Raw genomic sequence first — 23,179 nt, forward strand, 5'->3', positions numbered from 1 at the left:
TCAGGCATCCTTGGCCGCAGACGGAGGACTCGTAGATTGTATTACCACGACTTTTGTGCGGTGAGTTCCCCTGTGGCTCCTGCCACCTTCCTCCAACCAGTGATTCCCTCCTTTCTGCCCTAACTGGACTGTGCTCTTTCCTCCTGTACAGAGATTTGCCAACGGTCTTTGTGAACACATGCAAGATAACAACGAGGCACGTTTTTGTTTTCAAGACCTGACACGCACAGTGTTGGAGGCAGAGCAGAGGGTGAGTGCAGCACCGGAACAGGGAGCTTGGTGCCAGGAGAGCTCAGCCTGGTCCCCAGAAAGCAATCCCAGCCCCTCCTCCCAGCTCCAGGAGAAATCCCTGCTCTTGCAGACCAGCCCTGTTCACCAGGCAGCTCTGCAGAGTGCCACCCAGCCCTGCCCGCATCCTGCGCCCTGCCCAGAGGTGCGGCGCCCGCTGCGTAGGCCCTGAGCCTGCAGCTGATGGGGGCTGCTCTGCTCTTTCCAGCTCTGCTTTGTCTGTGGCGGTCCGGGGGCCAGCATCACTTGCGCAGAACCGGGATGTGAGCGGAGCTTCCATCTCCCCTGCGCCTATGAGGGTCAATGTGTCACCCAATACTTTGGAGAGTTCAGGTAAGGGCTGCCAGGTTGTGGCCTTCAACCCTGCTGTCAGCACCAGCCAAAGCAGCGAGGAACACGCTGTGACACTTCCCGGCAGCCTGACAGCCAGAGCCAAGGCCTGGGGCTCCTTCCCGTTCCTCTGCCCTCCTCGCAGCCCTTCTCACCTCACCCATCCCTTCCATCTTCCCCCAGGGCCTTCTGCTGGGAGCACCGCCCGCAGCAGGCAGCGCAGGCAGCACCGGAGGCGGACACGACCTGCATCATCTGCATAGACCCTGTAGGTGACAGCACGTCGTACAGCACCATGGTGTGCCCAGCCTGCCAACACTCCTGGTTCCACCGGGTCTGCATCCAGGTAGGAGCCCTCCCCTCGCCCTGCAGGCACCGCAGGTGCTCAGCAGCACCAGGTCCGGCTCACACCCACCCTGCTTGTGTTTCTGCTGCAGAGAATGGCCCTGAGCTCTGGGCTTAAATTCCTGTGCCCCTACTGTAGAGACAGCCAAAAATTTCTTCGAGACATGCTGACTGTGGGGATCCAAATCCCAAACAGGTTGGTGTCTTTCAGCCAGCTCTTGAGGTGTGAAGGCACAAGAGCTGTGCCTGCCCAAGGACTGCTCCGGCAGGCCTGGCCCCTGGCAGCCATTAACATGGGCCACAGTGCCATTGGGAAACTGAAACCAGGGATAAGATGGATGGGGATGGATTTCATGGGTTAGTTTTAGTCCTAGGCCAGTGAGTGCTCATTACATTCCCTTCCTTCTCTGGCAGAACTCCAGTAAGGGACGACGACTATGCCAACGCATCACTGGCAGTTTGGTACCGACGCTGCCATGCCAGTGACTGCCTTCATCCCCATGGCAGATTGCAGTCAGGAGAGGGGTGAGTGACCTCAGCTGCCCTGCGTGGCATTGCAGCCTCACCACGGGCTGGGGGAGCACAGACTGAGCACCAGAGCTGTGCCGGGCACTCCCTGGCTCAAGGCACTTTGTCCTCACAGCCACAACCCATTGCTTTCCACAGACCTTGGGAGCTGCTCCTCTGCAGCTCCTGTGCTGCACGAGGGACACACCGCCACTGCTCCTACCTGAGTGACAGCACAACCAGATGGGAGTGCAACGCCTGCGCTGGAGAGGGCACCGGTAAGAGGCAAACAGCCGCGTGCTGCTGGGCTGGGGCCAGGCCAGGCCTAGCAGTGGCTGCTCAGAGCGGCCCTGCTCAAATCCCTCCAGCCCGGGACAAACGAATGCCAGTTCCACCCCATGGCTGCAATTCCATCCTGCTCACCTTCCTGCTTCCCCTTACAGCCTCCAGCACCAGCTCAGGTCTTGCTGGCCTCGGCACCACCAGCCAGCAGAGACTGCAGGTATCTCAAACCTCTCTGACACCAGAGAGCAGCAGCTCTGGCACCACCAGCGAGCACGGGCTGCCGCCACCCCAAGGCTCCACAGCACCAGAGAGCAGCAGCTCTACAACCACCAGCCAGGCACCATCGGAGCCAGCTAACCGTCTCTGTGTGCCTGAGAGCAGCGGTCTGTCCAGCCATCACAGGACAGAGTGCCATGGACGCTGTGAGACAACCCATAATGCTGCTCCAATTGCTGAGAGCAGCACCTCAAACTCTGCCATCCAGGGGACATCACGGTCCTCGAGGCGCTGCCGTGCACTGGAATACATCTTCAGTAGCAGGCTGAGAGAGCGGGCCCGGACAAGAAGCCGCTCTCCGTTGCGGCACCAGGCCCCAGAATCTCCGAGCCAGCCCCAGAGACACCTTGGGAGCAGGCAGACAACAAGCCCAGGTGCTCAGAGATGCAGCTACACCGCACCAGCAGCACCGGGTTCCTGTGTGCCTGAGAGCAGCGGTCTGTCCAGCCATCACAGGACAGAGTCCCAAGGACGCTGGGAGACAAGCCATAATGCTGCTCCAATTGCTGCGAGCAGCACCTCAGACTCTGCCATCCAGGGGGCATCACGGTCCTCGAGGCGCTGCCGTGCACTGGAATACATCTTCAGTAGCAGGCTGAGAGAGCAGGCCCGGACAAGAAGCCGCTCTCCGTTGCGGCACCAGGCCCCAGAATCTCTGAGCCAGCCCCAGAGACACCTTGGGAGCAGGCAGACACCAAGCTTAGGTGCTCAGAGCTGCAGCTACACCACACCAGCAGCACCGGGGTCCTTCAGGGTTTCCAGAACAGCTTACAGATGCCCATTCAGACATCCAGCACGGGCCTGGACTCGAAGACGCTTGCCTCTCAATCGTCGGGATGCGGAGACTGACAGCCAGCCCTGAAGATGCCGCACGAGCCGGTCCAGGTGGCATATCATCCGGCTTTACTGATGCCGCGGGAGTAGCAGCGTGCAACCTACATGCTGGCACCGATCCTCAGAGTCCAGCACCATTCACTGAGAGTTCTCACAGGCCAGCGCCCACGTGGACCATTGGACCTGACACCTCATCGGCCTTTTCCAACTTTATGATTCTGACCATCTCAACAGTTGTGACACCGAGTGCGATAAGCAAATCCATGGCAAAAAGCACTCTGTGATAGACTGTTAGCAATGTTTAGTTGTCTCCATATATTATTATATTATTTATTTATATAGTTTATTTTATAATATTATATAATATTATTTATTTACATTTTATATTTATTATATTCCCTAATAAACTTCCCTACCCTATTTCTGTGTCATGTCTTGCTTTGTTATAAATCACTCGCAGTGTCAATAGTACCGTGCAGTGCAAAGGCCGGGGCTACTCCAGGTGCTGCCGCACAGATTGCTCAAGGCCTGGCAGGAAGCACTGGCTCTGCTCATGGGGAAGGCTCCTGTGCTGCACAAGGCACACACCGCTGCTGCTCCTACCTGAGTGATAGCACAACCAGCTGGGAGTGCGATAGATTTGCTGGAGAGGGCACCGGTAACAGGCAAACAGCCACGTGCTGCTGGGCTGGGGCCAGGCAAGGCCTGGCAGCAGCAGCTCAGAGCGGCCCTGCTCAAATCCCTTCAGCCCAGGACAAACGGGAGCCAGTTCCACCCCATGGCTGGAATTCCATCCTGCTCATCTTCCTGCCTCCCCTTACAGCCTCCAGCACCAACTCAGGTCTTGCTGGCCTCAGCACCTCCAGCCAGCATGGACTGCAGCCATCTGAAAGCTCTCTGACACCAGAGAGCAGCAGCTCCGGCACCACCAGCCAGGCACCATCAGATCCAGCTAACCAGTCCTGTGTGCCTGAGAGCAGCGGCCTGTCCATCCAGCTCAGGACAGACTGCAGGAGAATCACTCCACGTCTGCACCGGGATCAAAACAGCTTTAATGAGTCCCGAAGACACCGTAGAAGAATCCATAATGCTGCCCTAAGTGCCGAGAGCAGCACCCCAGACTCTGCCAGCCAGGGGACATCTCGGTCCTCGAGGCACTGCCCTGCACCTGGATACAACCTCAGGTGCAGACAGGGACAGCAGGCCCAGACAAGAAGCCGCTCTCCGTTGCAGCGCCGGGCCCCAGAATCTCAGAGCCGGCCCCAAACACGCCGTGGGAGCCGGCAGACACCAACCTCAAGTGCTCAGAGCGGCACCCGCAGCTACACCACACGGGGAGCACAGGGGTCCTCCAGGGATTCCGCAGCAGCCGACGGAAGCCCATCCCCACAGCCAAGACGGGCCCGGACTCGAAGCCGCTCCCCTCTCGATCGTCGGGCTGCGCAGACCAACAGCCAGCCCCGGAGACGCCGCAGAGGCCGGTCCAGGCGGCGAGGGCCAGCCCAGGGGCGGAGCCGCTCCCGGGTACCACGCCGGGCACAGCACGTCACCAGCCGGCTCTACTGATGCTGTCGGAGCAGCCGTGAACAAGCTCCACAGTCTAACCAATGTCATCCGAGGCCTATCCAACATCATTTAAATCCTAACCAATGTCATCTGAGGCCTATCCAACGTCATCTGAATCATAACCCATGTCATCTGAATCCTAAATAATGTCATCTGAATCCATTACAATAAAAATTAATTCCCTCATACCACTGTCCTGTCAGTTTTGTTCTTCTCTGCCTTTCTCAAAGTGGGCAGTTTTAGGGCCTGGATCCACGGGCTTCCCATCCCCAGCATTCAACACATTCCCTCCTCCCCACAGCCCGCTTCAGGCTGAGCTGGGTTCTGGCTCTGACTCCAATGTTTCCAACGCGCAATGTGGAGGAGGCCAGGCTGGCAGCTGCAGCCCCGTTCTGGCTGTGTTTTTGACATCTTGGGGCCGTCACTGTGTTTGGGACACGCGGGCAGCCCCAGGGCTGCTGCCAATGGGGTTAAGAAAAATCCTAAATCCATGACAACAGAAAAGCACAGTCTGAGTCTCACATGGACACCAGTCATGATGGGTCAACAGATGGATATAACTTCACTGTCCACCCCTCTGTGCCCAGCCCTTCAGCCAGTTATTAACCCATCCAGACCTCGAGATGCCAGTTTCTCCAGGAGAAAACAGTGGGAGGCAGCGTCAAAGGTTCTTCTGAAGTGTAGGTAGACCACGTCAACAGCCCTTGCCTCATCCACCAGGCGGATCACTTGATCATACTGATCAGGTTGATCCAGCAGAATCTGCCTTTCACGAACCCACACAGGCTAGGCCTGATGCCCCAGCTGTCCCAAGAAATCAGCTTTATAAACGGGTAAATAGTGATAGACAAGGGAGAATGGTTTCAAACTAAAGGAAGGGAGATGTAGGTATGGTGTCAGAGCAGAAATGCTGATAGATGGTGGAAAACAGCTTGGCAGTCACCACTTGCAGCTCCCTCAGCAGCCTCGGGTGGATCTCATCTGGCTCCATGGGCTTGTGACAGTCCAGACAAAGAATCTTATCCTCACCAGTCACGTTCCCCACCGCATCCACCTGGGGGTCCTGATGGACGAGAGACTTAACATGAGCCAGCAGTGCGCTCTGGCTGCTCGAAAAGCAAATGGGATCCTGGGCTCCATCAGGAGAGGGGTGGTCAGCAGAGATAGGGAGGTGATTGTCCCTCTCTACTCGGCTCTTGTGAGGCCCCATCTGGAGTACTGTGTCCAGGTGTGGAGCCCTCAGTACAAGAAAGACATAGAGATTTTGGAAAGGGTCCGGAGGAGGGCCACGAAGATGATCAGGGGGCTGGAGCACCTCCCCTATGAGGACAGGCTGAGGGAGTTGGGCTTGTTCAGCCTGGAGAAGAGAAGGTTGCAGGGTGACCTTGCAGCCTTTCAATACCTGAAGGGAACCTACACCCAGGAGGGGAGTAAACTCTTCGAAAGGGCTGACAATAGCAGGACAAGGGGAAATGATTTTAAGCTGAAGGAGGGAAGATTTAGGTTGGATGTTAGGGGGAAGTTCTTCACTAGGAGAGTGGTTAGGCCCTGGAACAGGCTGCCCAGGGAGGATGTGAATGCCCTGTCCTTGGAGGTGTTCAAGGCCAGGTTGGACGGGGCCCTGGGCAACCTGATCTAGTAACTGTGTATGTTTGGTGGCCCTGCTAGGCAGGGGGGTTGGAACTACATGTTCCTTGAGGTCCCTTCCAACCTGGGTCATTCTGTGATTCTGTGATTCTGTGATACCCCAGGCCTGTACCATTGCGTGGGATTGTTGCAACCAAAATGCAATACCTAGCTCATACTTTTGTATCAGCCCATTGATGCACACTGTCAAGATCCCTCTGTACAGCCTTCCTACCCTCAGGCAGATTGACAGTTTCCCCTGGCTTGGTGTCATCTGCAAACTTACTGAGGACGCACTCACACTCTTTCTCCAGACCATCAATAAAAATATTAAAAAGGGTACACCCCAATAATGACCTCTGAGGAGCACCACCAGCAACCAGTCACAAGTCAGATTTAACTCCAACACTAATTACATAATGTAACATGAGTTGAAGATCTATATCCTGATTTTCAGCAAAACTCATGCAAAATTTTAGAGAAAATTCCAGTGGCCTCAATACTAATAACAGTACAATTATGTTCCAAAAATTGTTACCTCTGAAATTAAAAGCTTTCAGGTTCAAAGTTGTTTTATGGCTATGATTATCGACAGTGCATATAACATGAAAGTTAGCAGCAACGTTCTGTTTCACAATTTTCTAGATTTTTCTACTTTATGCCATTGTAAACAAAGTGTAAAAGAATAGCTTATCCTCTATGAACCTAGATGGAGTGGTATCTCAAAATAAAGGAGAAAACAAATAAATGAGATTACATAAAATGCTGTACTTAAGTAGCTCATCTCCAAGAAGTACTGTATAAGTTTTTCTGTTCTTTTTATTAATATTATTATATTGAAAAATGCTGAGGTGAACAAAGAAAGCTTATTAAATAAGAATATATTTGTTATTGCTTTTCTCTTACATAATCCATTTCCCTGTGTGCACTGTGTGAGTAATGCCACGATTTATCCTGCTCAGGTCAATTTTGAAAACTATTTTCTCTAATGTATGACTTTTGATTTCACTCACTAAATCTTTCCCCATTCTTTATTTTAGATAAACAAGACACTTACATTATCTCAGCAATATGCAGCTCTGTTTGTTAGTAACATCACTTATCTTTTCTTTTTTTTTCTTTTTTTCCTCTGAAGCAAGGCAAAACTGTTGGCATATTATAAAAAAATGTCATTATAAAAAAATAATGTCATTGTTTAACATTTTTAATTATTTAGAAAGAACTAGGACTATTTGAGCCAAATGTTTTAAATGTATTAAAAAAAAATAATAACTGTCAGTCAACTATTTTAAATGCTTCGAAAAGTATCCTTAGTTGTCAATTTGAATAAAATAAAGAGAACATTTTCCACTCTTAGGGGAAAAAAAAAAAAAAAAAAAAAAAGCAACAAAATATGTCATTCCACAAAATATGCACAAAATGGGTTGCTGTTAAAACTCTGTTCTTACCCCCTCCATATTCTCTGTTAACCTAAGAAATCTGTATCATTAACAGTACCAGTCAGTCTTGTACTATGGTGATATTTTAAGCTGTGTGCTCCTGTCTGGAAATGTTATATGATGGAGTCTACAAATAAATAATTTGGTTTAGAAAGTGAATTTGCAATCTAAAGTTGCACACTTTCATTCTTTGATATCTCATCCTATAAATAGGTCCAACATAGTTGACTTAGATACTTGTGCCTATGATGATATTTCAATGATCCTCATTTTCAAACCATGCCCCAAGTAGTTTCTTATTCTCAGACATTTTCTATCACTCATCTGGTGTCTTTCTTTCTGTCTGTCCTTTTTGCAATTTTTCAACCAATTACAATTTTTCTGTCTGTGTACAAACTCCTAAACATTATAGCCCTTTTTTTTCTTTTATTTTCCATTTTCTGGAAGATCGCTAATTTCTTTTTCCAGTGTTTTGTACTTACTACTGACTACAGTCTGTCACATTACTCAATGTAATTTAAGTGTTTGATGCATGTAGCCCTTCTTCTAGTTTTCTGTTTGTAAACACATCCTGAGCAGAGTCACCATTTGTCTTTGTACACCTGAAATCTGCAGCCACCAAATTGCAATGTAAGGTTTGCTCCTGTGTTGTTTACCTCAGCAATTACACACTTAAAATTCAGAGAGTGTAATTTCTAACCCACAGGAAAGAAACTAAGTTCCAGAAAGAAAAACTTTGGTGCCCTCAGTCTAGAATCTGATTCTCAGGTGTCTCCGTGTAGTGCAGGAAGTTTTTGCTATTTTTGTTGTTGCTGTTGTTGATTGTCCTTGGTCAAAACAGATTGACTGAACTATCAGTTTCAACATTCAATATTTTTCAAAAGTAAAGGTCTTTTATATTTCAGCAGTACCAAGGTACCTATTTTTATGTTTCATTTGACTAGCATCTGTGGAAGTACAAAATTAATACATTCTAATTCTAAAATCTCCACTTTTTGCCTTTTGTTTCCCTTCTTCCCTTCTTCTTGACATTACAAGCTTAGTCACAATTGACTATTTGATTTTGGCCAAAAAAAAAAAAAAAAAAAAAAAAAAAAAGCCTGAAACTGGAATTTAATTTCCTCAAACAGAAATGAAATAACCAGGAGCTTCCTCTGACATTTGAGGTGAGCATGAACAGGATTGAAACAATGTTAAATTCTGATCTCACAGCTATTAGGTAATTTGCTGTAAGGAAAATCCATTTGAGAAACTGATTGATATAATAAAGAAATACCTATTTCCAATTAAAAACTCACAGTTTCTCACTTCTGTTTTCTTCTCCATTTTTGTAGGACAGATTGTGAGAGAAAAACATATACAAAATCAGTCAAATAATAAATGGTCTGGAAAAAATAAATAAATAAATATATATATATATATATATATATAATCTTATCAAAATGATTGAAAATGCTTTTAAATTTGATCCCATTGAAACAATTCACAGATTATTTTTGTTGCCAGACCTATCTAAAGTGTGTATTAATGCCCTATAAAGGAAATTATTCTGTCACAACCCAATTTAACTTTGTTACCATGAAAATTTTTGAGTTGTTTGTGGTGAGATTAAACATTAATCTCTCTAATGGAGAACTCAACATTACAACAAGATCTCTAATACTCCTTGTCATCTATTAAGAGTGAGAAATTATTCCTTCTAGGATGCATTTAATCCCATCATAAAATAAATGTCTTAAACTGTAAGAAAATTATGTGCACTAATTCCAGCAAACTTGAGTTTACTTGATCTCAAAAGCAGTACATTGATCTCCGCTAAACAAAGCAACCTCCTGTACAGAAGTGTGATTGCATTCTATGTGAACCATGGTGAAAATAAATTAATATATTGACGCAAAGATTTGGGTCAGACTGGAAACTGAAGTAATACAATTCTTTTTTTTTCCTCTTTGTATCATACTAGAATGCACACAAACCGATTTATATTACTATTTTTCAGTTCTCAGTTACTCAAGTAGAAAGTATTTAGTAGAACAATTTGATGTGTCTTGACAAGGGAAAAAAGCGATTTTAGTTTTAAAATACTATGAGTCTTCTCTGATGAACTTCTAAAGTAATCTAGGAAAGACATGTTCATTAGAATCTCATTACTTGGCTGGGTAATTGCTGTTCGTATCAGAAACACAAATCACAAGAAAAGCTTATTAAAACAACCTATTAAAAACCTCAGACAGACAGACTACTCTGTAGTATCTGTCTGTAAGTCATGTGGAGAGTACCAAGGAAATTACAAAATTGAAAAGCCTTGTTAGGATTATTTTTTTCTATTTGCGTTTAGGAACAAGATATTTTTTCCTCGCACTGTCGGTTTCTGAATACCTTATCCAGTCTACTCTTCAGTGAGTAAAATAAATATAATATCATTTCCCTTGACAGATAATTTCATTTATTAATATACTTATGTGCTGGAAACTTCATTCTTGTTCTTGCGTGTTTCTTTTAATTTTCTTGCTTATTAACTCTTTTTATCTTTATCCAGTTACCTGTTTTAAGATGATCATTGCCACAGCTGACCATTGCCTATCACCTGTCCTTCTGTCCTGAATTCTCCATCCTAATCTTACTAATAGGTCATAGCTAACAACTACAGTTCTGATTCAGAAAGTCAATGCTCAAGATGAAGAAGACAATGCTTTTATTCTTTAGTATTGAAGGTAAGTACTGTGATATTTGGCTTACTATTAAGGAGCTATTTCTGTTTATCCATCTTCATTTCAGTACTAAGTCAAGTATCAGTAATGAGATAATTCATCCATTCATCCCATCAGGTACTCCTTGGCACAAAGTTTGTGAGCGTAAACAAAAAATCTTGCACTTGTGAAATCAAATCTAATTCGGCAACCAGAATACTTATTCAGAAAATACTAGTGAGACTTTGCCTCTTTTTGTTCCTGCATAGCAATGGTTTAGTGCATGATAACAGCATTTATAGGTGATTTAATGATTTTGGAGTCAAACTTAAATTATACCATAGTTGACAGGATTTTAATGTTTCATCAGTCACGTACTAAGATGATGTGGAAGGACACATTTAGTAAATATTTGATGAGTGTCATAAAGACAGGGGCAAAAATACATTTCCAAGAACTTCAAAATTATTTAAAGAAAGTTGCAGGCCTTCTTTTCTTTTCTTTTCTTTTCTTTTCTTTTCTTTTCTTTTCTTTTCTTTTCTTTTCTTTTCTTTTCTTTTCTTTCCTTTCCTTTCCTTTCCTTTCCTTTCCTTTCCTTTCCTTTCCTTTCCTTTCCTTTCCTTTCCTTTCCTTTCCTTTCCTTTCCTTTCCTTTCCTTTCCTTTCCTTTCCTTTCCTTTCCTTTCCTTTCCTTTCCTTTCCTTTCCTTTCCTTTCCTTTTCTTTTTTTTTTTTTTTTCAGTAGCAATCTTTTATTTACTAAAATGTCCTAAGGTACTCCAGGGAACGTAATCAAAGGCAGTCACAAATAACTCAATTCATTCTGTTACTTTAGGATGGAAAACACGGTGATTTTAATCTCACTAGACACTTTAATGCAATCTAAAGCCACAGAGAAAATATGTACTCTTCATAATTTCAAGATAAAAGGTTTGCATGGCATTATGTTTATCATCAGCCTAGAGGCAAAATTTTACTAATACACTGTTACTGTCCTGATGAAGAATAGTAAAAGCCAAAAATGTTGGATTTTCTTTGTCATTTTAAATGAATCTTTCTACTCTATGGTAAACACAGTAAGGTTCTGATATTTAAATATCAGACATTTTCATTTGCTAATAAAAGCCATCAGTGAAAATGTCTTCTCTGATCCACAATTAACAATAAGCTTCTGCATAATGCAATTCATATATTTCAGCCTAGAGACATCATTCATACAGGTGAAGTTTATTATCTTTCTATTCTCATCTAACAACAGAAACGCTAAGCACAAATAAACAATCAAATGCAGCTCAGCAACTTGGAGACATTGTTTAGTGAGCACAGTGTTTATGAGTGGACATTTGGACTGGATGATCTTAGAAGTCTTTCCAACCTTAATGATTTTATGATTCTGCGATCATCTACAGACAAAAACTGTCCACCACCAAAATGCTTGTTTCTATTATATTCCATTAAGTACATAAATACATACTTCATATCATGTTGTACTATTTCTACAACTTGCTCATCACTGTTTGGTATACTCCCACAGAGATGAAAAATATTTTCTTAGGTAGATCTTCTGAAGATTTATGAACCACACCTGACTTTCTTTTAGTATTGTCTGTAATGGTATATTTTCTTCTACATCCTCACTACTTACAGAGAAGCACAGAACACAGTTCTCCTGCTAGCATTCAAGAAAAACAATCTATGTCATTCCTACTCATCTCGTCTTTTCTAGCTTTGTCCATAGAAAAGACAGGAGCCACTAGTAAGAACTCTTACTTTGCATGAAGAAAGCAACATGCCCAGGAAAATTTCATTGCATTCATTTTGGTTCCTTTCCTTGATTTCTCTCATCAGTAAACCAGCTGAGAAAGAGAATGTTTTCCATAAGTTCTACAATGCCACTGACAGAGGTTTGGTTTTGTTTTTTTGAGAAGAAGGAGGTTGGTCATGCATTTCTAGGCTGTGGTAAGATAGGCTATTGTAGGGAGGCTTATATTTCTCTTGATGAGGTGATAAAACATTAGCAGCAAACTTCTCTTCCTCAATATCATGCTCATATGAGGATTTAAGGATATTTGTCTTGCTGTTAGGGCCCATGACTGATATGAAAACACACTTGAAATTTATAACTGAAAAGGAATGGTGAAGTATTAGGAAGGAGGAGTGCTATGTATCTGGCTGCTGACAAAAGAAAAAGGAAAAAAAAAAATCTGCAAACTGTTGTTCAGTAGGTAGACATTAAATTTCAGAACAAATGGTATTTTTGCAATAATTATTTGAATAACTTGAGCAGTTACTGTATATAGTGCCCATGGTTGAAATTAAAAAGAGACAAATTGAAATGAAAAGCTGACTCTTAGCCAAAGCTGAAGGGATGCTGCTGATACCATCTGCTGCTATAGCCCACAGGAACCAGAAAACCACAGAATTAGCTTTATGTGAGGAATTATGTTTCATCTGCTTTTTAGGGAAGATTAACAGGAGCCTGTTGTCCAATTGTAATATTAGTATCCATTTACCATTGTTTCTGATTTTGTTAAGAGTGGTTTTAAATCTCTGCTGAGAAGTGTAAATGCTTTACCCAAATGACAAACTTTTCTTGCTGTGTCACATTAGATGAAGTCATACCCATAATTAGTTTTCTTGTGCATTTTTCAGACATGTAACTAGTGATCCAGTGCATGATACCAAGAACTATTTACCAATTTCAGGTTTGCCATTATAAATGCTTTTTGTGCTGTAGTAGGCAGCATACTTATTTATGGAGAAGACATCTTTTGAAGATTATGGCATGTGAGAATAAAAGAGCAGAAGGTTTTGAATTTTTTTTCGTAACCCAAATAATCTTATCTATATATACATTATTATGCAAAAACAATTACAAGAAGGAAAAAAATATCATTTTTGTTTGTTTGTTTGTGACACTATTCTGATAATAGTGACACTATTCTGATAATAAGGGATTCACGTTTAGCACCTCGTGCCTTCTGCAGAAGGATATTCTTGAGGGGAAAATGAAAACATTCTCCAGTGATCTTGGAGCCCAGAAAGAAAAACATATATAGAAAGAGGTTTTGATTAGAAATAGAACAGTCAGTCCAGCTTTGTCTGTGAGATGAGTTGAAGAAGTTTTTATTTTTATTTTTTTTATTGCCAGAGACATAAAATGAGTGCTTGAGCAGAATACTTTCAACTGAATACATGACCTTGAGCCTGAACCTCAAATCAGGGAATTCTCTGCATGATGCCTCCAGAGATCTTTTAAAATGAAGCCTGAATAAGAAGTAAAGCTAATTACTGTTCTTGTCTCTAACTGCTACAGAATAGCGTCTGTGGTTTTTTGACTTGAGAGATGCTTAGGGATTGGTTCTTAGCATCCAACACTGACATTTATATTCTCTGAACTTTGTTAATATCATGTGAATACAAACAAACAAACAAACAAACAAAACAACAACAACAACCAAAAAAAAGTAACTGACATAAGGTAAAGTAAAAACTAGGCTTTTTATATCAGTCATTGCCAGATGCTGGCTTCTCAGCTAAATGTGAGTTCCTGCCAGATCTGCAGCTGATTTTGCTAACTACAATAGCTGAATAGATGTTCTTTATTTACAGAGATAGTTCCTGAGGCTCAGTTTGTTGTTCTCTGTATTGTTTTTGTTTCACTATTTCATCAAGGTCCCTAATTAAGGAAGTACATATTCTTTCAGTGTATGTGGGTTTGGAATTTTTGTTGTTGTTGTTTCTTTGTTTGGTTGGTTGGTTGATTGTTTTTGTTTTGTTTTGTTTTTAATCACTTTATTATTTTGTTTTATTTAAATATATATATATATATATATTTATCACTCTCAAATCACAGGATGGCCTGAGTCTTCATGGAGTATGGAGTAGAGAAGCCACATTGTGCCTACACTACTCACCTTGATCTGGATGTAGAAACCCCAGTGGTGTTGGTGTAAGGAAAAATAGTTTTCCATAAAAAAACACAGTTATGACTTCTGCTTATCTAATGAATTTGCATATAGAAATCCCATCAGGAATAAATACATTTTCTGCAGAAGTCACAATATGCACTGCTTCAAAGCAAAGCTGGACAGGTACCAAATGAGAATATTTTACTTAAAGAAAATGAGATCTAGAGGACAGGGTTATGTCAAGAACAGGAGAAATTCACAAGTCCAGTGAAATCAGTTGCCAAATCTTGTACATTATAAATTAAGCACCACAGCAGAGGATTTTCTGCTCATTCCTAGTGTCAAAGCAATAAGTGGCAGGCTCCTGAAACCTGTGCTGCATGAAGAGGATTACATCTCAAGTAATTACTAACCCCATGATCCATCTCTAACAAAAAGTATGCATTATCAGATACTTTATTTTCAATGCCTAGGATCAGGTCAAAATTTTATTTGTTATCTGCAAAGCATATTTTATTCAGTGTACCAACTCTGGGATTAATACATTTGCACTCTCTTATAGACAATGGTCTGCTTTCAGTTTGTTTATTAATAGAATTTACACTACACTAACTAAGACACCTGCTGAAACCAAAAAAAAAAAAAAAAAAAAAAAAGTCTTTGCATTCTAAATTATTTCCATTGTATCTATTTCCTGAGTTTCCATTAAACAAGAAATACCTCTTGTAAGTGAAACTATTTAACTATTTACCATGCCAATTACTAACACTATGATATCTTATTTCAGATTATGTTAATCAGAGAATAAGCAACCCTAAGTGTTCTTCTCCAGGCTGAAAATCTAATTGTAATGGCTGCCAGAAAATTCTTATATCTCTTCCTTTCAAGCTTATTCTAGAAGCTGCATATAATTATATAATAATCTGAGCATTAAACAAGGAGATAATAACTGATATTTTGGATTTGCTAATACATAGTAATAAATCAGATAATTTTTTCTCAGCAGATTTATTAATGTGAAAAAAAATCGAAGCAGTTGGATTTTAATAATGATATTCATGTTACATTACTTTCTGAGGCTAACCTCTTGCAAACTCTACTCTAAATCTTTTATATATATATATGTGTGTGTGTGTGTGTGTGAGAGAGAGAGAGACAGCTACACAGGAATATTTTATTTTATTTTATTTTATTTTATTTTATTTTATTTTATTTTATTTTATTTTATTTTATTTTATTTTATTTTATTTTATTTTTTAAATCCCTATCTATATCACATAGCTAAAATCTTGCCATTTTTATGAATAAGGTACACCCTTGTTTTGCCAGGCTGCCTGTATTATTTTAAGCCCATGAAATATTTGGAACAGATACTTCCCATCACTCTGTGAAATGCCAAGCATGAAATATGGGTTCAATTTAAGCCAGTGGGACACTTTTCACTGACTCTGGTGGGGCTAGGATTTCCTCTCATGAATTTCACTTTCGCTATCTTGTTTTCACTTCATATACAGCCAAAAGGAAGGGGTGATATATGAGTATCACTTAGCCAGGAGGAGCCTTAGGAAGCAGCATAACACATCTAAATCATAATACCTTCCCTATTTCTTCTTTATTTCCAGAGGTTGTAATATGCTGTTGATCTAAAACAATATTAAACGGCTTTACCTTTCCAATATAAACACTTAGAAACTCAAATTTATATAGGTTGGTTCCAGACTAGTTTGGAATATATTTCCAGACTATTCCTCATGCAAGAATTTTTACTAGAAATAAGTGATCTCTACTTCTCTTCTGCTAGAAAAACCTACCAAAAATTCCTACTCTTTTTTACTGATTGTCATGATGAGATATGTGGCCTGATCAGTATACTGTAAAAGTACTATAAGTAAGAATTATCACTTGCCATTGGAAAAAAAAAAAAAAAAAAAAAAAAAAAAAAGTATTACTTAAAATCATTATTTTTTATTATTAATGATTTGCCAAAACTGGCCACTGTTTCACTGTTTTTGATTTTTTTTTTTGTTTGTTTCTTTTGTTTGTTTGGTTTTTTGTTTGCTTTTTGGTTTGTTTGTTGTTGTTGTTGTTGTTGTTTCATTCATTTTATAGGAATGGGAAGAGATGGGAGTATCTACTCAAACTTTGGATTTAAGGGATTATACTAAATTACTAAGCATTTTATTTTGAAGTTTATTTTGGAAAGGAGTCAGATGGACAGTCCTGGAACAGAAACTACAGAGTCAGTATTTCTTGGCCAAATATTCTATAATGTATAGATATTGATTTAAAAGATCCATTTGCCTAAGGAACAGTCATGCTGAACTTGGTAAAAACACGCACAGAAAGAATGCAAAGATTTCAAAGACAAAACAAGGGGTTAAAATATCCAAGGAGCATTTTTCCTTTATCCTACTGTGGGGGGAAAAAAGAAAAAAAAAATATCCAGAATATTTGAAAGAAATGTTTTCTTAGCAGTTTAACTACCTCAATGACATTTCTTAGAAGAAAAGAAACAAGACAAATCTTTCATTACAGTAAGGCTTGCTTCTATGGCAAATTAACAATAAAAGCTTTATGTGATATGGAAACTGGTTTAAAACAGAGTTAATTCATCCCACTAACTCTCAGCCTTTAAAGGATTTCTTTTCTTCTGCCCTGCCGGTAATCTGTCTGAGCTGCAAAATTTTCATTTTCACAATATCAGATTTCTATTTTATTGTCTGTATCTAAAGCAAGCTATTAAGATCAATAATACCTATCACAAACATATGCTAATGTCTACCTCATTTTAATTCTTTTGCATCTGAAGCCTTTTCAATCTTGAGTACTCCTATAGACAGTGACAGTGGGTAACAGACATAAAATCTATGTTCACGTGTTCTGTTCAATATTGTACCAGTCAAATCTACACTAGCTTCAGAAATTTCAAGGAGACATAGCTTATTTTAATTTTATATTTCCTGAACACAGTGACTTAAAGAGATAAGTAGCAAAGTAAGAATTTGAAGTCAGTGCTGAAATTATTCAACTTACATTTAACAAGGAAGAACTAGTTAGAAGTGCTGACAATATTGGAGAACAATGTGATGGTTAGGGAAGACTCAGAGATCCTGGGTATCTCCATCAGGAGAGGGGTGGCCAGTAGGGATAGGGAGCTGATTGTCCCTCTCTACTCTGCTCTTGTGAGGCCCCATCTGGAATACTGTGTCCAGGCATGGAGCCCTCAGTACGTGAAAGACATAGAGCTGTTGGAGGGGGTCCAGAGGAGGGCCACGAAGATGATCAGGGGACTGGAGCACCTCCCCTATGAGGTCTGGCTGAGGGAGCTGGGCTTGTTCAGCCTGGAGGAGAAGGCTGCAGGGTGACCTCATTGCAGCCTTTCAGTACTTGAAGGGTACCTATAATCAGGAGGGGAGTAAACTCTTTGAAAGGGCCGATAATAGTAGGACAAGGGGAAATGATTTTAAGTTGAATGAGGGAAGATTTAGGTTGGATGTTAGCGGGAACTTCTTTACTAGGAGAGTGAACAGGCTGTCCAGGGACATTGTGGATGCTCCAACCCTGAAGGTGTTCAAGGCCAAGTTGGATGGGGCCCCGGGCAACTTGATCTAGTAAACATGGAAGTTTGGTGGCCCTGTTAGGCAGGGGGGTTGTAGCTTCATGACCCTTGAGGTCCCTTCCAACCCAGGTCATTCTGTGTTTCTGTAATCCTGCTCTGCAAACTGACCTCATCCTGTTTTCAGTGGTGCAGATTGATTACATTTTGGTACTTTGGACTGCATTGACAATAAATTTCCCTAGTATTCTATAAAACATCTGAAAACATCTGTGTAACCAAAAAGGAATTTTGTGTGTATTTGTTTTCTGGGTGAAAGATTCTTTCCTTGTGGATAAGTACACAAGGACCTTTCCCAGTATGAACTAAAAACCCGACCCGATCACATATTTTTAAAAACAGATTTAAGCTTGCATTTTCAGTTTTAGATACTTGCATATACCTAACAATGTTTGAAAAGCATCCTGCTGGAGCTCTGAATCTTGTTGTATGACTTTTTTTTTTTTTTTTTTTTTTTAATAAAAATAAATAAATCATGTATTTAGGTCACATCAGTTTTCCTGCAGCTGCTAATCATGCATAAATAAGTCACTGCAGTTGTACCATTACACCTCATTGGAATAAAACTTTGGATTTCATGGCAATGACCATGTCATTACAGAAGCCATATGAGAGATTGCTGCTCATTCTTTTAACTATATACTAAAAGTTTTCATTAAGCTTCATCTCTTTCTTATTTATATAGGAGAAAAAAAATATGAGTCAAACATTATAATACTATGAAAGAAAGTTGCAGAAAGGGACACTGACTGAAAACTGAAAGAAGCTGTCAAGAAAATCCACTTTATTCATTGGATGTTACCAAATTTTTGTTTCTACTGGATTTCCTTGGTAGGAATGCCCCTGGTTTGATATATATATGTGTTCAATACTTTGACCACTTAGATATGCACTTGTGTATTGAATGACAACTAACAGATGCCATAGTGGATGTTGTACATTTGAAAAAACACCTTTGACATGTTTGACATAAATTAGTCATATAAAAGGCATCATTGCTAAACTGTCTGAACATGAAACAAAGTTCACTTAATATTGCTGAATGAGCTGATTGGGTAAGAGTCCTCTAGCTGTCCTTATTTCATCAGTAAGTGCTGTAAAGAATTATGGGGAGTAACCAGGCAAACTGCAAGAGGCTTGTCAGCTGAACAAAACCTAGAGGGCTTTTTTGGGGTCTGGCCCTTCATTTTTTATAAGTCCTTAAAATCAACAATAGTTTTAGCCAAGAGGTAGTGATCAGACTTTCTAGCCCTTGACTAGATGGAATTTCCAACAAAATTATTTAGATTTATTTTTTAAACAAAATCCAAAGTTTTGAAATAATCATAGAATCATAGAATCACAGGGTTGGAAAGGACCTACAAGATCATCTAATCCAACCATCCTCCCTTAACCATACCTACAGAAAACCCCTAAACCATATCTCCTAGCTCCCTATCCAGACACCTCTTGAACACTGACAGGGATGGAGACTCCACCACCTCCCTGGGCAGGCCATTCCAGTGCCTGGCCACTCTCTGAGAGAAAAGACCACCTGCATTACCTACTTTGAATTTCTACTTTTATATTACTTAAATTTCTCTTTGATTTTGGTTATTTTATTACAGAAAGTAACTGAAAAAGAAAACAAAGATATCTGCTTTTTCAACTTGTTTTAAGCTTCAGAAGGATGAATGCTACTTTAAGTATTTTAAAATTGCTTTATTGGTATGACAGAAATATAAAGCATTTTAAGTGACAGAGCAGTGAAAGTGAACTTTGAAAATGTACAAAGAACTGCCTACCTTTGTAGGCTGATTTTTTCCAAGCCACTTAAAAGCACTGAGACATACTCTGCTTTATAGCTCAGTCCTAATCCTAAGAGAAGTTACTAACTTCTGATCTCAGCCACATTTACTGATTCTCATCTTTGTTCAAAACTGTTACAGCTGTCACCTAATATAGTATGTAGCTGAAAGACATTTTCAGTGTAAGAAAATCTGATTATTTCTCTGTTACTGTGAATCTACTTGTCAAATCCCTGTTTTTATCTTTTCTACATGAAAAATTTCTGCTTTTTAAAAATTATTATTATTATTATTATTATTATTATTATTATTATTATTATTATTATTATTATTATTATTATTATTATTTTATCTCAGGGCAAGTATTACTATTTTCATTACAGCTCATCAAGCCCTGAAAGCAAACTCAGTAACCACCAACATCTGACTTCTGAGTAAAATAGAAAAGCTCAGAGTAGAAAATAGAAAACATCACACTGAACAATGTGCTACCCCTGTCCCTTGTAAGAAAAAAAAAAAAAAGAAAGAAAGAAAGAATAAGAATCATTTAGTGTCTGCAAAATATCCGTGAGGAATGTGTGGTTTATCTTGTATTTTGTTCTCATTTTTGTTTTTTTCCTTAATGTGTAGATATATTATGAGTTCATACGTAAGACTCATATATGAGTATTGTGTGACTGTAGATAACATATATGCAGATAGCTAATGAATCATATACTAATCTTTTTTCTTTAAAATAACAAGACTAACTTTAGATATTGTCTGGGAAAAGAAACATCAAATGTATCAGTGGGCAATATTTCAAGTCCATGAACTCTTTGAAGAGAAGTCTGGTTGCATTTTACCAGCTAAAGTTGTCTACCTGTATCTGATTCCATATCTCACCTCACTAGGTATTGAGAAAATAATTTCACATGCATAAATGTTTCATGGTAAAATTGTGTTAATTTACAATCATAAGGCAAATCAAATGATATGGTTTTGACATAGGGCTAAAACAATTGATCTGTATTAACCTGTAATTAATGATGATTTGTTTTGCTTTGCACTTCAGCAGTAAATACCTGAAGTAATTTTCAGACAGCAGAATGCTTCACTTTTTTTTTTTTTCCCTCAAGAAGTGCATTCTTGTGTGAAGATTCACAAAAGGTGTGACATGTCATTAAAGGACAAATTAGAAAGAACTCAGTTTGACTGATAAGTGGAAAGCAGCTTTTGTCTGCCTGACCCATGTCAAGTATGGACAGAGAGCCAATATAAAGGTCACAGTGAAAAAACAGCCAAGGGGAATTTCAGGCTTCCAAAGCTGGAACAGTAAGGCCAGTAGCTGTGAAGTCTGTGAAACCTCAAATGAATGAAATACTTTTAGAAATTTGTTCTACACTTGGCATGGCCTCAATTGTCTAACTTGCTTCTACATACTTTCTGCAAACATCTTGACTTTGAATCTCTAATCTAATGGCATCTTAGGACAAATAATTCTTACTAACAAAATTGTTTGCTTAATTTTCCGCTACATGCCAGGTAGGTATCCTTTTTTAGTAATCATGTAGATGTATCTCCTAATTTATACAGATTCAGTGTTCACACAGCATTCTCCTAACTGCTTGTTAAACCAATACTACTGGACAAATTCAGCATGCAGTTTCAGACACTGCAGACACATGTAAAAAAGAAAAAACATAAACTCGTCTCCCAGTTTCATCTCTGATTATTTGCTTACAGAACACAGTGATTCACTGTGAACTCACATGTGAATAGTAAATTATTACACTCATTCCCTGTATTATCTCAGCTACTGTGATTGTAAAGCCAGAACTTGGGTTCCGACTTACGCCCTCCAACACTTTTGTCCTGCTCGTATTCCAGTAGCTTCTACAAGAAGATAAACTCTCTATTCACTCTCAAGAGGAGACACCAACAAAGTTACGGTCTATCAGTATCAGGGAAACAAATAAAAACCATACCTCTGAGTAAGTTGTGGGGTTTTTTTACACTAATTATTTCAACTTTAGATATTACCATAAAAAAATGTATGTCGTGTTCTTGCAGACTACCACATAATTATAGGGGAAATAAATTTTCCTTACACAGATGATACAGTGGAAGGCTCTTCACAGCTTGGAAACAGCTTAAATATTGCAGGGCATATAAAAAGATGCCAATAAGGAAATCAATTCAATAACTGAAAATAGGGAAAACAAAATCCCAATAAACTAAATTAACAAAAATCTGGAAGGGCAAGTTTGTAACAGTGACCTTAGCTGACCTCTATTAGTGGGTAATTACGACACAATCAATAGTCCTTATGCATAACTGTGGACACAAACAGTCAATTGAAAGTGATAAAAAAATGGTGATCAATAAACATTACAGTCGGGCACATCTGTCTAAGAAGTGGGCAAAAAAACAAACCAAACCAAACCAAACCAAACCAAACCAAACCAAACCAAAACAAAGAACAACAAAAAACAAACAAACAAACACAATAATATTAACTTTGGAAAAGCAATACAAGAAGCAGGATTCATCAAGATCTGGATGATTTCCATGGTGCACTAGATCACTATTTGGTTTAAATCCTTTTCTATGAAACTAAATTAGCAACCTGGTTACAACATGTATACCTACCAATGAACTTTAGTTTGATTCAATTTTGTGAGATGTGAATAACCACACTGCTGAATGGTACCTACAAACCCTGCACATGTGAAAATGGAGATGCTCCAATTTGTTGTTTGATATGCAAATCAAATCAAAACATTGTTTCTTTGCCCCATTAACAAGAAAACATCCTTGTTGAGACAATAAACCTTCTGTTGATGCAAGCTATATATGTATATATATATATTTTACTCAACCAATGTCCAATTAATTATCAGGAGAAAGTAAAAGAAGCAACATTTACTGAACTCAACCAAACCTGTATCTAGCCCTTGATGAAGGCTAAGGTGTAATAATATCATGTAGTTTTACTCCATGGCTGCTCCTCAGTCATGAGCAGTCCTTAAGAACTGAACTTTTTAATTCAGTAAATGTTTCTGTTCTTTTTCATTATTTTTATTTTATTTTTAATTTACACTCATCACTGAGACAGAAGTCAGTCAGCTATATAATTTAAAACACATGTTTACCAGAGCTTCATACATACACACCCGCTCCTCCTGCAGTCAGGGAAAAACTGAGGAAAACTATCCCTGGAGCGTGGTTTCTACAGATTTTTTATTCAGGAAATTCTACACAATTTTTTATTCAGGAAATCACATGAACACAGGATGGTTTACAATGGGAGGGACCTCTGGAGAAATGTCCAAGAATTCCTCATGATCTTGACCAGAATTCACTCAGAATTCACACAGAAGTGTGTTGTTGGTCAGAATAAAAATAAGAATCCAAAGGGATCCATGTAAAAGAAGCATAATTTTGTTAATTTAAAAATGGATTAGAAAGTCTCTCCCAGCAGAAAAAGACAACAAACGTGCTATTGTAGATCTATGGTAATCCATCTGACATATCTTCCTAAAACCAGTTCACATGCACTGCTTTGAACAGTTTAGGTGATTTCAAATTAAAATATTTATATATATATATATTTTTTTATTTTTAAATCAAGAAACTATTCATAGTATAGTCTTAGAAGAATATGATGGATCATAATACCGACAAATAACTGAATGTCAA

At 40.0% G+C, this 23,179-nt stretch overlaps 2 protein-coding genes across 7 annotated transcripts in view; one reads left to right on the top strand and one right to left on the bottom strand.

Moving 5' to 3' along the window:
* The window catches only part of RIT2 (Ras like without CAAX 2), a 222,351-nt gene that overhangs the window by 77,300 nt on the left and 121,872 nt on the right, over positions 1–23,179 (bottom strand). The gene's annotated exons all lie outside the window — the stretch shown is intronic.
* Positions 1,853–23,066, top strand: LOC107325913 (uncharacterized). The gene is made up of 2 exons (XM_085529285.1): positions 1,853–2,735; positions 3,326–23,066. The coding sequence occupies exons 1-2, from the start codon at positions 1,853–1,855 to the stop codon at positions 4,429–4,431; spliced, it is 1,989 nt and encodes a 662-aa protein (XP_085385411.1). The 3' UTR covers positions 4,432–23,066.

The sequence above is a fragment of the Coturnix japonica genome, chromosome Z, assembly GCF_054131305.1.
Source record: "Coturnix japonica strain WE chromosome Z, WE-NBRP24, whole genome shotgun sequence".
In the NCBI taxonomy this organism is placed as follows: Eukaryota; Metazoa; Chordata; class Aves; order Galliformes; family Phasianidae; genus Coturnix; species Coturnix japonica.